General features: G+C 52.7%; 1 protein-coding gene across 1 annotated transcript in view; it reads right to left on the reverse strand.

The window, feature by feature from the left end:
• Window positions 1-12,398, reverse strand: part of PACS1 (phosphofurin acidic cluster sorting protein 1) — a 36,860-nt gene that overhangs the window by 20,541 nt on the left and 3,921 nt on the right. Inside the window, exons 2-6 of the mRNA XM_012665525.1 lie at window positions 6,914-7,003; window positions 5,963-6,088; window positions 3,018-3,162; window positions 2,732-2,823; window positions 2,567-2,647 (exon numbers count right to left, since the gene is read on the reverse strand). Coding sequence (XP_012520979.1) covers window positions 2,567-2,647; window positions 2,732-2,823; window positions 3,018-3,162; window positions 5,963-6,088; window positions 6,914-7,003 — 534 coding nt within the window. The remainder of the gene's footprint in view (window positions 1-2,566; window positions 2,648-2,731; window positions 2,824-3,017; window positions 3,163-5,962; window positions 6,089-6,913; window positions 7,004-12,398) is intronic.

Consider the following 12,398-nt stretch of genomic DNA (forward strand, 5'->3'; position numbering starts at 1 on the left):
TAGTTGTGGTCAGTTCAAGTCAACAAATACCGCCGAGAGCCCACTCCTGTGGACCGTGGGAGGACACAAAGATGGGAAGACACGGTGTCCGCCTTCAGCACGTGAAGCCCACCTGTGGGGACAGGCACGTGCTGACTAATCCCCAGGCAGTCCCAGAGCTCCAGACACGGCTGGGAGGAGGCGGCCCCTCTCTCCCCAGGCCCTTGCGCCTAGAGGAGTCCCTCCAGCCCACTCCCTTCTCTCGTCCTCTAGCCCCGCAGCACCAGCTGGGCATTCCCACGTGTGTGCACAGCCCAGGCGTCTCAGACTGCACACTTCCAAGGTACTGACGTCCCAGTGCACACGTACACCCACGGCTCACCTGGGGTCCCTCTCCCTCCCTTTGTCCCCACGGCCCCTGCTGCAGAACTCCTGCCCTTCCTTTCCCACTTGGAACCCGCTGCCCTTCTCCTCCCATCTCCGGGATCGTGACAATGGCCTTCAACTGACACCCACCCGCTGCGGGGCCCTTTCTAGTCTTGCTCCCTCCAGAGCTCACAGCGGTTTTTCAAGCGCAGATCTGATCATGCTACCTTCCCTCCCACTCAGAAGGCTACCCCACCCCGCTGCCTGGAGAACCAAGCTCAAAGGTCAGGCTGGTGTAAACGTCCGAGGGTTGGCTGCCACCATTCCGCCCCCCACACCCTACAGTCAGCTATAAAGTGGCTGCTCACAGTTCTTGGGAAAACTGCCCGTCGTCGTACTGGGCCGTTATATACGGCATCTTCTGCCTTGCATAAAAATCTTCCCCAAATCCACTGGGTGAAATTCTATCTTTAAAAATCAATCTTTGGGCACCTCATCTGTGAAGCTGTCCTGGCACTCCCCGTCGGAGGTAGCCACCTTCTCCTAGTGTCACTGCTGTCCCTTATGCAAAGTGCCATCTCATGGCATGAGATGTGTCAGTGCCATGAGACACTGTGTGCTCCTTGATGGCAGGGACCGGGCCTTACTCATCTCTGTCCCCAGCTCCAGGTGCCAGGCTTAGCTTGTGGCCATATGTATTTCCTGCCTGAATGACAGACTCCCCCTCGGGGAGTGGAAACAACTAACTTGCAAGTGAAACCGGGAGGCCCTAAACAAGAGGGAAAGGGCGTGCGCAGCGGAGGAGAAAACGGAGCTCAGAGACAGAGAAGCACGAGACACACTCGGAGAAGAAGCAGCACACCCGTGTGTCCGGATAACGCGTTCTCGGTGGGAGAGAGGGATTCACGTGCACAGAGGGGACAAGGACTGAAAGGCGGTTACTAAGTCTCTGGAGACACAACTGGAAAGTGCTTGCAGCTTGAAAAAGGCCTCTGGGGGAATGGACATGACCAGGGGCACGGAACTTGCGCCGCACACCGGGGCGAGGCATGGAGGAGACCCTGCACGGGAAGAGGTGACTTCTAAAGCTTCCGGGGCACAGCGTGGGAAGCCAATTAGGCCCCTTACAGGACAGGAAAAATAAACCTAGCAGGAGCAGCCGGAGCAGAGACCCTGCGGTGGCTCCGCTGCCGGAGTACAACGGAGGCAAAGTGTTTGGGCTGGTGACGTGCCACACCCCGGCTATTCTGGAGCACCCATCGGGGGCTAGAAACCCAAGGACAAGGAAACAGTCTTCAAGCCCTGTCCTCATTGATTTGACGGGGACATCGAGGTCACAGTCTGGAGAATTCACCCTAAAGGCCAGTGACACACACCTCAGGGTGGCTGGAGCGATGCCAGCGTGCGGCCGCATCTCTCCCCGGGAGGGGTGGGGATCTGCTCTTGGGCGGGGGGAGGGGGGGTCCGCCGCTGGGCGGCTCTGCACTGCAGGGAGTCAGGCCGCAGGCACAGGGAGCTGCGAATCCCGCTCTGAAAAGCTCCCAGCGCTTTGACCTTCCTACACTTGGGCCCAGGAGCTCCAGAATCAGTCGAAGTTCAGCTAGGAATTCACGTTTCTAGCTTTTCAGCCCAGGACCGTAATTTCACCAGAAATAGTGACTGCTGAGGAAATCCTACGGAGATGTATCCAAAGGCATTTGGTCTCCAAGGTTATGGCTCCATTAAGGCAGGAAGTGTAGCTGATAGAATCAAACCCTACCAGGCCCAGGGTCACAGAAGCACCGAGTACCAGCCGGTTCTTTCTGGGTAAGTTTGACACATGATCAGAAAGGAGCGGTGACACCCCAGAGGGGACCAGCTTGGTCTCTACAGTGGACGGCGTGTAACTCGGAGCGATTCCCTGGGTGGGTGGGAGGGTGTCTGGGGTGTTCTGCGCCCTAAAGAACCAGTATCGGTTCCAAATTGTAAAACAAGGGGTCTCAACCTTTTTCCTACCCTAGGATAACCTCAAGAACCTAGTGCGCTCCCCTCGGTCACAGTGGGTCCCTGGGACGGTGAGTCCTTGCTGTGGGGGGGCACAGAGGGGTACATCGGGATCCTGAAGCAGGGTGGCCACAAGCTGATGGAGTTTCAAAAGCCCCACGAAGTTTGAAATTCTGCTCCCATCCTACCACCAAATTCAAATCGGACACGACCCATGCCCCCGACCTCTGAGGCTCACCCTGGTGATGGCAGAGGTTGAGGTCAGTTTCCTCCGGGTCTTCTTTACCTTCCGCAGATCCTCGTCTTCGTAGAACAGGTCCTGAGTGGGAGGGGAGGGTGAGGGGAACGAGGCCGGGGCCCAGGGAACGGACGCCGACGCTCCACGCGGGGGCTGAGGGGTTACCTGTCCATGCAGCGGGTCGTCGCTGCCTTCCTGCTCTGAGGAGAAGCTCTCCTCCTCCTCCTCAGAGTAGTTGTCGATATCGGGAGAGCGATCTGGAACAGACACCTTAGTGAGGTGACCTTGCCATGGGGAGATCTGGTGGGCTGGGGCAGAGGGAGGAGGGCCGGCCCCCTCCGTCTTCAGGGATCCCTAAACTTCTGCCTGGGGACGTTTCAGGCCCCGTCTTGCTCCGCTTTCCCGGGGTGGGCGTGGGGTGGGCTGGCCCCGGACGCCACGCACGTCTCACCAGAGAGCTTGGACTTGACTCCTTCGTGGTCGATGGGCTGGCTGGACAGCGAGTAGATCTTTATTTCTGCCACAGGCACGGACACGTCCTTCACGTTGCTGTGCAGGCCGAGCACCAGCGCGCCTTCGTTGGGGTGCTGCATCACCTGCGAGCAAACGTCCTGCTATGGAGAGGCCCACAGAGCAGCTGTCGTTTTCTTTTCTTTTTTTTTTTTTTAAGAAATGGGGTCTTGCTCTGTCACCCAGGCTAGAGTGAGTGGTGTGATCATAGCTCACTGCAGCCTCCGACTCCTGGGCTCACGTGATCCTCCTGCATTAGCCTCCGAGGAAGCTGGGACTACAGGTACACCACCACATCTAGCTAATTTTTTTAAAAAAATTTTTTGTAGAGACAGACCTGGTCTCTCTTTGTTGCCCAGGCTGGTCTCAAATTCCTGGCCTCAAGTGATCCTCCTGCCTTGGCCTCCCTCAAAGTGCTGGGATTACAGGTGTGAGCCACCACGTCCAGCCATAGCTGTTATTTTCACGAATTCAAGTGGATATGCAAGGCAATGGCGTTCTGCTAATACATTTTCTTTCTCCCTTCCAAATCCATGCCGACTGTCTTCCTGTTGACCTCAGGGCCTCACTGCAAAACTATCTCTAGACGCACCAGGCGCTGGCCAGGGCCATGTGTTTAAAGATGACAATCGTGACCTGAGATTGACATGACTGCTGATCTCTAGGACTGTATTTTAGCTCAAGTCCTTCACAGAGAAACTAGTTCTAAAGGCCGGTGAGGCCAGGCCTACAGGTGGTGGTCACCGGTCTCTGTAACGAGCAAAAAGAGCGCAGTCCATGGGCAACGGCAGAGCTGGACACAGCAGGGACGCGGGACGCAGGTCTGAACTCGCTCCCCGCCAGTCCCTCACACTGATCCTGGCCAGGACGCAAGGAGGGGTCGGGACTAGCTCTCATTTCCTATTATGGACACGACATTTTTCCTATTTAATTTTCCAAAGTATGGAAACAATTTTTTCAGACTGATGTGCAGCTCCTCTCTTCTCCCCTTTGTCGGAGCTGAGAGGACCTGCCTGCCACACGGGAGAGCTGCGCAAATGAGCAAACGCGTTGAGAGTGACGGGAGCCCCGTTCCGACCGTTCCAGGGCGGGAGAAGCACGAAGGAGTAAAGCTGGAAAAGCCTTTCGGTGTTGGATGGGGCTGGCCTCAATGTGGGCTCACGGTCAGATCTAGATCTGGAAGCAGACGAGACGTATGCGTGCGCGAGCGCACATGTGTACACAGACGCACTGCTCAGCTCTGTCTGCTGCAGGCACTGGGCATTCCCGGGACCCGGATCTTGGTTTCCAAGTGCCATTCTCCACGGAAGGGACCAGGGCTCTCTGGAGAATCAGCTCATTCAGAGCTGGGTCAGGGGAGGTACAACTTGAGCCTGGAATATTTTGTACCAGGAAGTAAGGAATTATGGAAGGAACAATGAGACATATCAAAAAGGATGCAGAAGCCAGCTGGCAGGGGCTCCCGCTGGCCAAACCTGAGACAACCTGAGCACGAAAATAAAAAATGGCAGCAGCAGATTAAACGCCATCAGCTCAAACAGGAATCCATAGCCCACAACTGACACAAATAAACGAACCAGTCAGTACACGGAGGAGACGAGAAAGCACTAACAGAAGCCAACCTATAAATACAGAAGACATGGCAGGATTGGAATCCACTGTTCATTCAACACCAAAGTACAGTGGTAACCAATTCAGGCAAGAACCATTAATAGAGGCTAAAACTAGTGGGTAAAAATGTGAGAAGGAAAAAGGTAGTTACAAAGTCTCAAAACATTTCCCCATAAAATATTTTTTCATTAATAAGTACATAATACCTATGAATTAACTTTATAGTGGAGAAGCTGGCAGACCCCATCTTAACCACGTAATCAAAGTTAATATCACCAGGAAGGGAACACACCGACGTCAAGCGCAGCCCATGCTGCATGGAGCACACAGCGCTACATCTGCGGCAACGATGCCCAAAACGCGCAGAATGCATCAATCTTCGGGTGACAACGAGAAACCCAAACAGAACCGGGCTGTACTCTTGAGAAATGGCGAGGTCATGCAAGGTAAGGAAAACCCAGGGACTGTCACAGATCGCGGGAGGCTAAAGAGACGTGACAGCTAAATGCGACACGTGACCCCAGATGAGAGCTCGGGCCTACGGAGGGTATTACCGAGACGCTCGGCACATCTAGGCGAGGACGGTGGGTTAGGTGGTAATCTCCTACCAGTGCCAACGTCCTGATCTTTACGACAGCATGGTGCTTACATAGGAGAGTACTCTCATTTATTTAAAAGAGTTTTTTTTATCAGAGACAAGGTCTTGTTCTGTCACCCGGCCGGGGGCCAGTGGCATGATCACAGCTCACTGCAACCTTGAACTCCCAGGCTCAAGGGATCCTCCTGCCTCAGCCTCCCACGCAGGTGGGACCACAGGCAAGTGCCACCACGCCCAGACGAGCATATTCTCATTTTAAGGAAATTAGCACGGTGCGGTATTAACGTGTAATGGGCCATGGTGCTTGCAACTGCCTTTCGGACGGGTCGGAAAAGGAAATAACGTGCATCAACGTCTACGTACGGAAAGAGTAAGGCAAATACGGTAATAAGTCAACCACGGAAGAATGTGGGCGAATCTGGTATGTGGCAATTCTTTATATCAGTCTTTCAACTTCTCCAAAAGTTTGAAATTTTATTTTTTAAAAAATTAAAGAAACCCTTCCATGAGGGAGAGAGTACTTGATAAAAAGAGGTATATTCTGAATTTCTAATAAAATAAATAACTTGCAAAACAAACTTAAGCACCTGGCCGGCAGGCTGGGCTCACGCGGCTGACCTGGCATCTCTCAGGCCGCTGAATTAAAGGCCGGTGGTTGGCGGCCGCGCTCTGCTCACCTCTGCCATGTTGATGAGTCCCACAGCCAAGGTCTTGTAGCCCAAGATGGTCCGGTTCTTGTAGCGCTTTCTCCTTTGCAGCATGATCTGCAGCTTGTTGGCATCTCGCTTAAGGAAATGCGGGTACTATCGGGTACAAAACGGCCAAGCACGGTCAGTAAGCAACGAGGTCCTCGGCGGGTTCTGGTCCTCCTGGAGCAGCGGTCCCCAACCTTTTTGGCACCAGCGACTGGTTCGTGGAAGACGGTTTTTCCACGGACCGGGGGTGGGTGTGTGTGTCATGGGGAGCAGGAGGGTGGTGCGGAGCTCAGGCGGCGATGCGTGGCCCGTTTCCAAACAGGCCACAGACCGGAACTGGGCCGTGGCCCAGGGTTGGGGACTGCGGTCCTAGAGGACACACAGTCTTTCTGTGCTTCCATTTTTCCTATCTACAGAAGGGGGAGTCAGGGTGTGAGGCTGGAGAAGCCAATTCTGCGCGCTGCCTGGCTTCTGTTCTACAGTTCTGGGGTGCACACGTGTTCAGATAACTGCCTCTTTCCTTGCTATCTGACCACGGATTCCTCTGCGCATTTCCGCTGGGCTACTGGATTACGATGAGAGAGAGATGTGCAAGGAGGGCTAAGAAGGGAAGGATGGAGATCACACTGTGGGGGTGAAATGAGACTGCAGGTGGCGCACGTCACTGGGGTGCTGGGATGACTAAGGACTGCCGATGGCACAGCAGGTGGCCAACAGCGTTACTAAGGCAGGGAAAGGATGAGCCCGACTGTGGCTGGTAAGGGACCGCCTTGTCCTTTCTGGCCAGCTGTCAACCTCTGGGTGACTTCTGTCTACTCCCGCCCAAGTTGGGCAACGGCTGCTCTCGGATAAAACGGTCTCCCGGTTGGAGGGCTGCTTGGGGGCTAGACTGGACGTGGCATATTAGGGACCTAAGACTCAGCAGAGTCTCACCTGGAGGGAGAAGGTTAACTGGAGCTCTGTTTCCACCAGTCCACTAGCTGGAAGGATGATCTCGTTGGAACGAAGAATCCTTTTTGAACCCTGAAACCAAGAAAAAAACCTGTCAAAGTTATGTCATCAAAAATCAGGCCAGGCTGGGCGCGGTGGCTCACGCCTGTAATCCTAGCTCTCTGGGAGGCCGAGGCGGGCGGATCGCTTGAGCTCAGGAGTTCGAAACCAGCCTGAGCAAGAGCGAGACCCCGTCTCTACTAAAAATAGAAAGAAATTAACTGGACAACTAAAAATATATAGAAAACATTAGCCGGGCATGGTGGCGCATGCCTGTAGTCCCAGCTACTTGGGAGGCTGAGGCAGGAGGATCGCTTGAGCCCAGGAGTTTGAGGTTGCTGTGAGCTAGGATGACGCCACGGCACTCTAGCCCGGGCAACACAGTGAGACTCTGTCTCAAAAAAAAAAAAAAAAATCAGACCAAAAGAAACACTATGTTTGCAAACTATTTCTAAACCTACAAACATTCTTCCCAGTCCAAATATTTCATCAGTCTTTGTTGTATTTATCTGAACCAAGCCACCGGCGTAGGTGTGATTTGACTGCATTATGCTGTAGGGTTCAGAAAGGGTTTTCGCAGGAAAACGATCTGTCTTTGCAGGTGTTTCCCAGCACTCCTGGGCAAGAGGCAGGCAGCGTCACCCCCAGGCACGTGTGACCTCCTTGCCTGTGTGGCCTCCCTTCCTTGCCCTGACTCCAGCTGCATGGCCTCACCCCTGGGCCTTTGAACGTGCTTTCCTTCTCCTCTCGGATGCTTTTTTGCTTCTGTGCACAGCTAAACAACTTGCCTTTCAGGTCTCAGCTTGGATGAGATTTTTCTCCCAGGAACCTTCCCTTTCCGCTCCCACTCTTCTGACCTGACACATGGGTTAGACACTCTGTTTCTGCCAGCTACGTCTCTCACTCACCGCGAGCTTCGAGAGACAGATGTATCTTGTTTGCTAAGAATTCTGGCGCATCATAGACAGTAAATAAATGCTGTGGAATGAATTTGTCTAAAAATCCACATAACCCAAGCCCTACGTCCTTAAATTTTTTTAAAAGAAAATTAAAAGTTTCCCCATATGAATTAAAGTCAGAGATGCACACGGTTTATTTGTTTTCCAAGAGACCATGACCTGTGCCATTAAGCACGGGACTGGAGGAAAGAGCCCCCTCAGCCCCACGGAGAGCGCGCTCACTCCTCGCTTTCGTGGGAGGCAGCGGGTCTTCCAAGGGCTCTGCAGGTCAAACTGTTTCCGTGACAACGCTGGGACAACCTTCGCCCCCCTCTCTCTCCGTGGAGTTTCCAGAGGCTACATTACGTGGGACGTCGCAAAACACTGAGCGCTGAAGCAGCTGGGGGAATCCAGCAGATGCTAAAGAGAATTGCAAAAATATAAAATGATCCACTTTTTTTTTTAATTTTTGAAAATTCAGTTATTTTTTGCAAAAATTTGTGATTCTGTTAACATGTAATAGGTTTATTATTGTAACAATTGCTAGATACAACCCACATAAACAAAAGCTCTTTGGGGGTCCATAATAATTTTCGTGAGGGGGTCCTAGGGCCAAAAGTTCGAGAGTAGCTATCGTGTTTAATTATCTCAACAACACGGTTTCTTAGAAAGCTTCAGTCACACGGTCCAACAGCTGGGTCGAAGCTCACGGGCAGCTCTTCCGAATCCAGGGCTCCGTTCTACAAACACCTGAGGCTCCGTGGCTTCGTGCTACAGGTCCCCACCCGTGCGCCTCCGCCCCACGCTGAAATACACAGGCCGTACGTGCGTGTGGCTCTGGTGTTCCTGGAAACAGTGGCGTCAAAGAGCCGCACAGCTGATACTTGTGAGTAGAAATTAAAAGTACTCGGAAGGCTACTGGTTGATGATCAGGGCACACACGCACGTGTACTTCCGAGGGCACGTCATACCTGTACGTGGCACACCTGTGTAGAAAGAGTGTGCTTGACGTGAGTGCAGTGTGTGCTGTGGGCTGTCTGGGATGGGAGTAGGTGGAACAGGAGTAAATCTAGGGCCAAACTGATACGGGTAAGCGCGCGTGGTAGCACCTGCTGCTAATCACAGGTTGCGTATTAAACTCAGAAAATTGTAAGTGACAGATTGTTTTCTACGGAAGAAATCGCAGTATGACGAACACAAATAAATCTAGCTCTAAAAAATAACGTTGGGCTAAACTACTCTTAAGCTGCAAAAAGAGAAGAGCAGGAGGGTCTGAGGCATGTCAGTAAATACGTACACAGCACGTTTTTAAAACTGAGGTTTAAACACAGCGCAGTGTCCAGATCTCAGGTCCACGTGACTGGCTGAGGATGAGGTGACAAACGCAGGCAAGCACTGTTCTCCTCTCTTTCCCTGCAGACTAGTTTGGCCTGCTCTAAAACGTCACGTAAACGGAATCACACAGCGTGTGCCACTCTGGTCGGGCTTCCTTTGCCCAGCACGACGTGTCTGAGGCTCAGACAGGTTGCTGTGTTTATCAGCAGTTCACTCCTTACTGCCGAGTCGAATTCTGTCCTGTGAATGTACAGACTGAGCCTTCCTAATCTGAAAATCCGAAACACTCCAAAATCTGAAACTGACTGCCAACGCGACACTGTAAGCGGAAAATTTCACACCTGACCTCATGTGATGGGTTGCGGTCAAAACTGTTCCATGCACAAAATTATTAAAAGTATTGCACAAAATTACCTTCAGGCTATGTATACAAGGTGTATATGAAACATAAATGAATTTCACAACTAGACTTGGGTTACATCCCCAAGATATCTCATTACGTATATGCAAATATTCCAAAATCTAAAAAAACCTGAAATCTAAAACACTTCTGGTCCCAAGCATTTCGGATAAGGGACCCTCAACCTGTACCACACTTTTTTTTTTTGAGACAGGGTCTCAATCTGTCACCTGGGCTACAGTGCAGTGGCATCATCATAGCTCCTGGGCTCAAGCGATCCTCCTGCCTCAGCCTTCCAAGCAGCTGGGACTACAGGTGTGTGCTACTGTGTCCAGCTAAGTTTTGTATTTTTTGTAGAGATGGGGTCTCACTGTGTTGCTGAGGCTGGTCTCGAACTCCTGACCTCAAGCGATCCTCCAGCCTCAGCCTCCCAAAGTGCTGGGATTATAGGCATGAGCCACACGCCAGGCCTCGTTTCCTGATTTTAGCTCCTGCCGGCCTCACTGTTGCTCAGCACTGCTCTGGGCGTAAGTCTTCGTGGTTTCGACATCTGCTCTTTCTAACGTCCTGGCCTCTAGGTCCCCTAGTTCACACTCACCTCAGCCACTCACCCTCGTCCACTCTGGACCTCACCAGGGGCAGCCAATGCCTACCCTCGGTGTCACGCGCCCACTCCCTGGTGACCACCTCCCCTCCTTCTAGCTCACTCTCTCCAGTTCACAGCTGCGATGATCCTTCGCGGCGCCAGGCCTGCTGTCCACGGCCCCTCTTCCCTCTCGCCCGGCTTCGGTGCCTGCCCTGCTCTCTGTGCCCATTCGATAAATTACAACCTGACTGAGCTCCTGCTGCACCAGCGGCTAATGCCCCGGGGAGAAACAGAAGCAGGCTACTGGTCTGACTGTAAATTTACGACCCAAATCTGAGGTGGCCTCGAGTGCCACCTGGTAACCGTGCTAGATCCCCCACGTCTCTCACTCTTGCACTCTGCTACCAGGTGACGGTTTCACGCCTTCCACTTTCCCTTACAGCTCCAACACCGCACCCCTCCTCTCACCTGTGCTGACAGCCGATTCCTGCCCCACGCGAAAGCTAAACAGCTCCCACGTCGACCCGATGGCTGGCCCGTCTCCCTGCCATTCCCCCGCGTCACGCTCGTGAGCGCCCCTGCGCCTAGCCGAAGTCAAGCATGCCACTTGGCGCTCATCTCAGCCTTCTCACCTACTCAAGACACTGCTCCAACCGTTCTTTCCTCTTACGTAATCAACTCTCCTCCCCAATCTGGATCGCTCTCATCAGCAAAATGCTGTTACTTCTGTCATCGTGAAAAGAAAAACCGTCTCCCGGCTGGGCGCGGTGGCTCAGGCCTGGAATCCCGCGCTCGGGGAGGCCCCGTTCTCTTCTGCACACGCACTCAGCCCACAGTCTCGGTCTGCGCCTTCCGATGCCTCCCCAAAGCACGCCTCTGCCCCAGACCTTCGCCCGCACGCCAAACATCTCCTCTTGGAAGTTTAACAGGCATCTCACACAGAACATAAGGAACTGAATTTTGGATCTTTTCCTCCAAATCTGCTTCACCCACGGTCTTCCTACCCCACCGAACGGCAACTCACTCTGCCAGTTGCTCGAGACGACACTGGCGCCACCCTCATCTCTTGCTGAACGTTGCCACGGCCTGCTGTCTTCCCCATCCCTCCCCTTCCTACTCAGCAGCCAAAGTATCCGCTCATTCTCTTCTCAAAACCCTCCAATCCACACAGCACGAGAACCAGAGACCTCGCCATTCTCTGCACACCCCCTGCCCCTCCCGTCCCTCTCACGCCTGTCCACCCTCCTCTCGATTCTGCCAGGGAAGCCAGACGTTCGCCTGCCAGGCCTCGAGCCGCTCTCACCTCTGCCTGGAAGGCTCTTCTTCTGGACATGAGCGAGCCCCCACCTCCCTCAGCGTCTTTGCATAAATTCAGCAGACCTGCCCTGCCGCTGCAGATGGTCCGCTGCCCTCGTCCGCCCCGGCACTCTCCGGCCCTTCCCCGCGTTTAGCATTGACTTTCCCCACGAGGCACATCAGCTCCAGCGGCAGCAGCCTCATTACTTGAACCCTCGCCACCCAAACATGTGCTAAAAATACCTGGAAACATTTCTATCCCAAATTTACTGTCTGAATCACAAACTTGTTAAAAGGAACCTGCATGTGCAGGTAGCAGGAAGTAAAGCGCTCTGCATCATAGGGTCCCAGCTAGTTCCCAGCTAGTTCTGGCTCTTTCCAAACGTGCTGCCTCACTGTTCTCATTTTTTCCTGCCCTGCCCTAAAGATCTGGCTGTCATGGGTCCCAGCATTTGCTTCCTCCGGGTACCTGGGGCACCACCAACTGGGGTCCAATTTCAGAATCATCTTGGCACACTTCTGTACCGTTTATCTGTAACAGTGTATCTTCACTTGCAGTACAGAAGCAAATACTAATACCATAGTATTACAGCACGTCAAATATCCACTAGTGAGCATTAACGTATTAAAACTTAGGTCATTACTGTTTTAAATGCTTCTTATTTAAATTAAAAATTCTTGGTGTAAAGAAAAAAAATTCTTGGTGGATTGTCACATAAATATTTAAGAGTACTGTAATGATATTTGAGGAAATTGGTTGAAGTTTCTTTGATGTCTAAAAACACCGTAATTTTCCCCGTTTAATTAATGGACGACAGCCTTCTGCCATTCAACAGATTTTCAGGAAGGGACTAGATTCAAGGAATGCCTGTA

This window comes from Propithecus coquereli, unplaced genomic scaffold (assembly GCF_000956105.1).
Source record: "Propithecus coquereli isolate 6110/MARCELLA unplaced genomic scaffold, Pcoq_1.0 Scaffold120, whole genome shotgun sequence".
Classification (NCBI taxonomy): domain Eukaryota; kingdom Metazoa; phylum Chordata; class Mammalia; order Primates; family Indriidae; genus Propithecus; species Propithecus coquereli.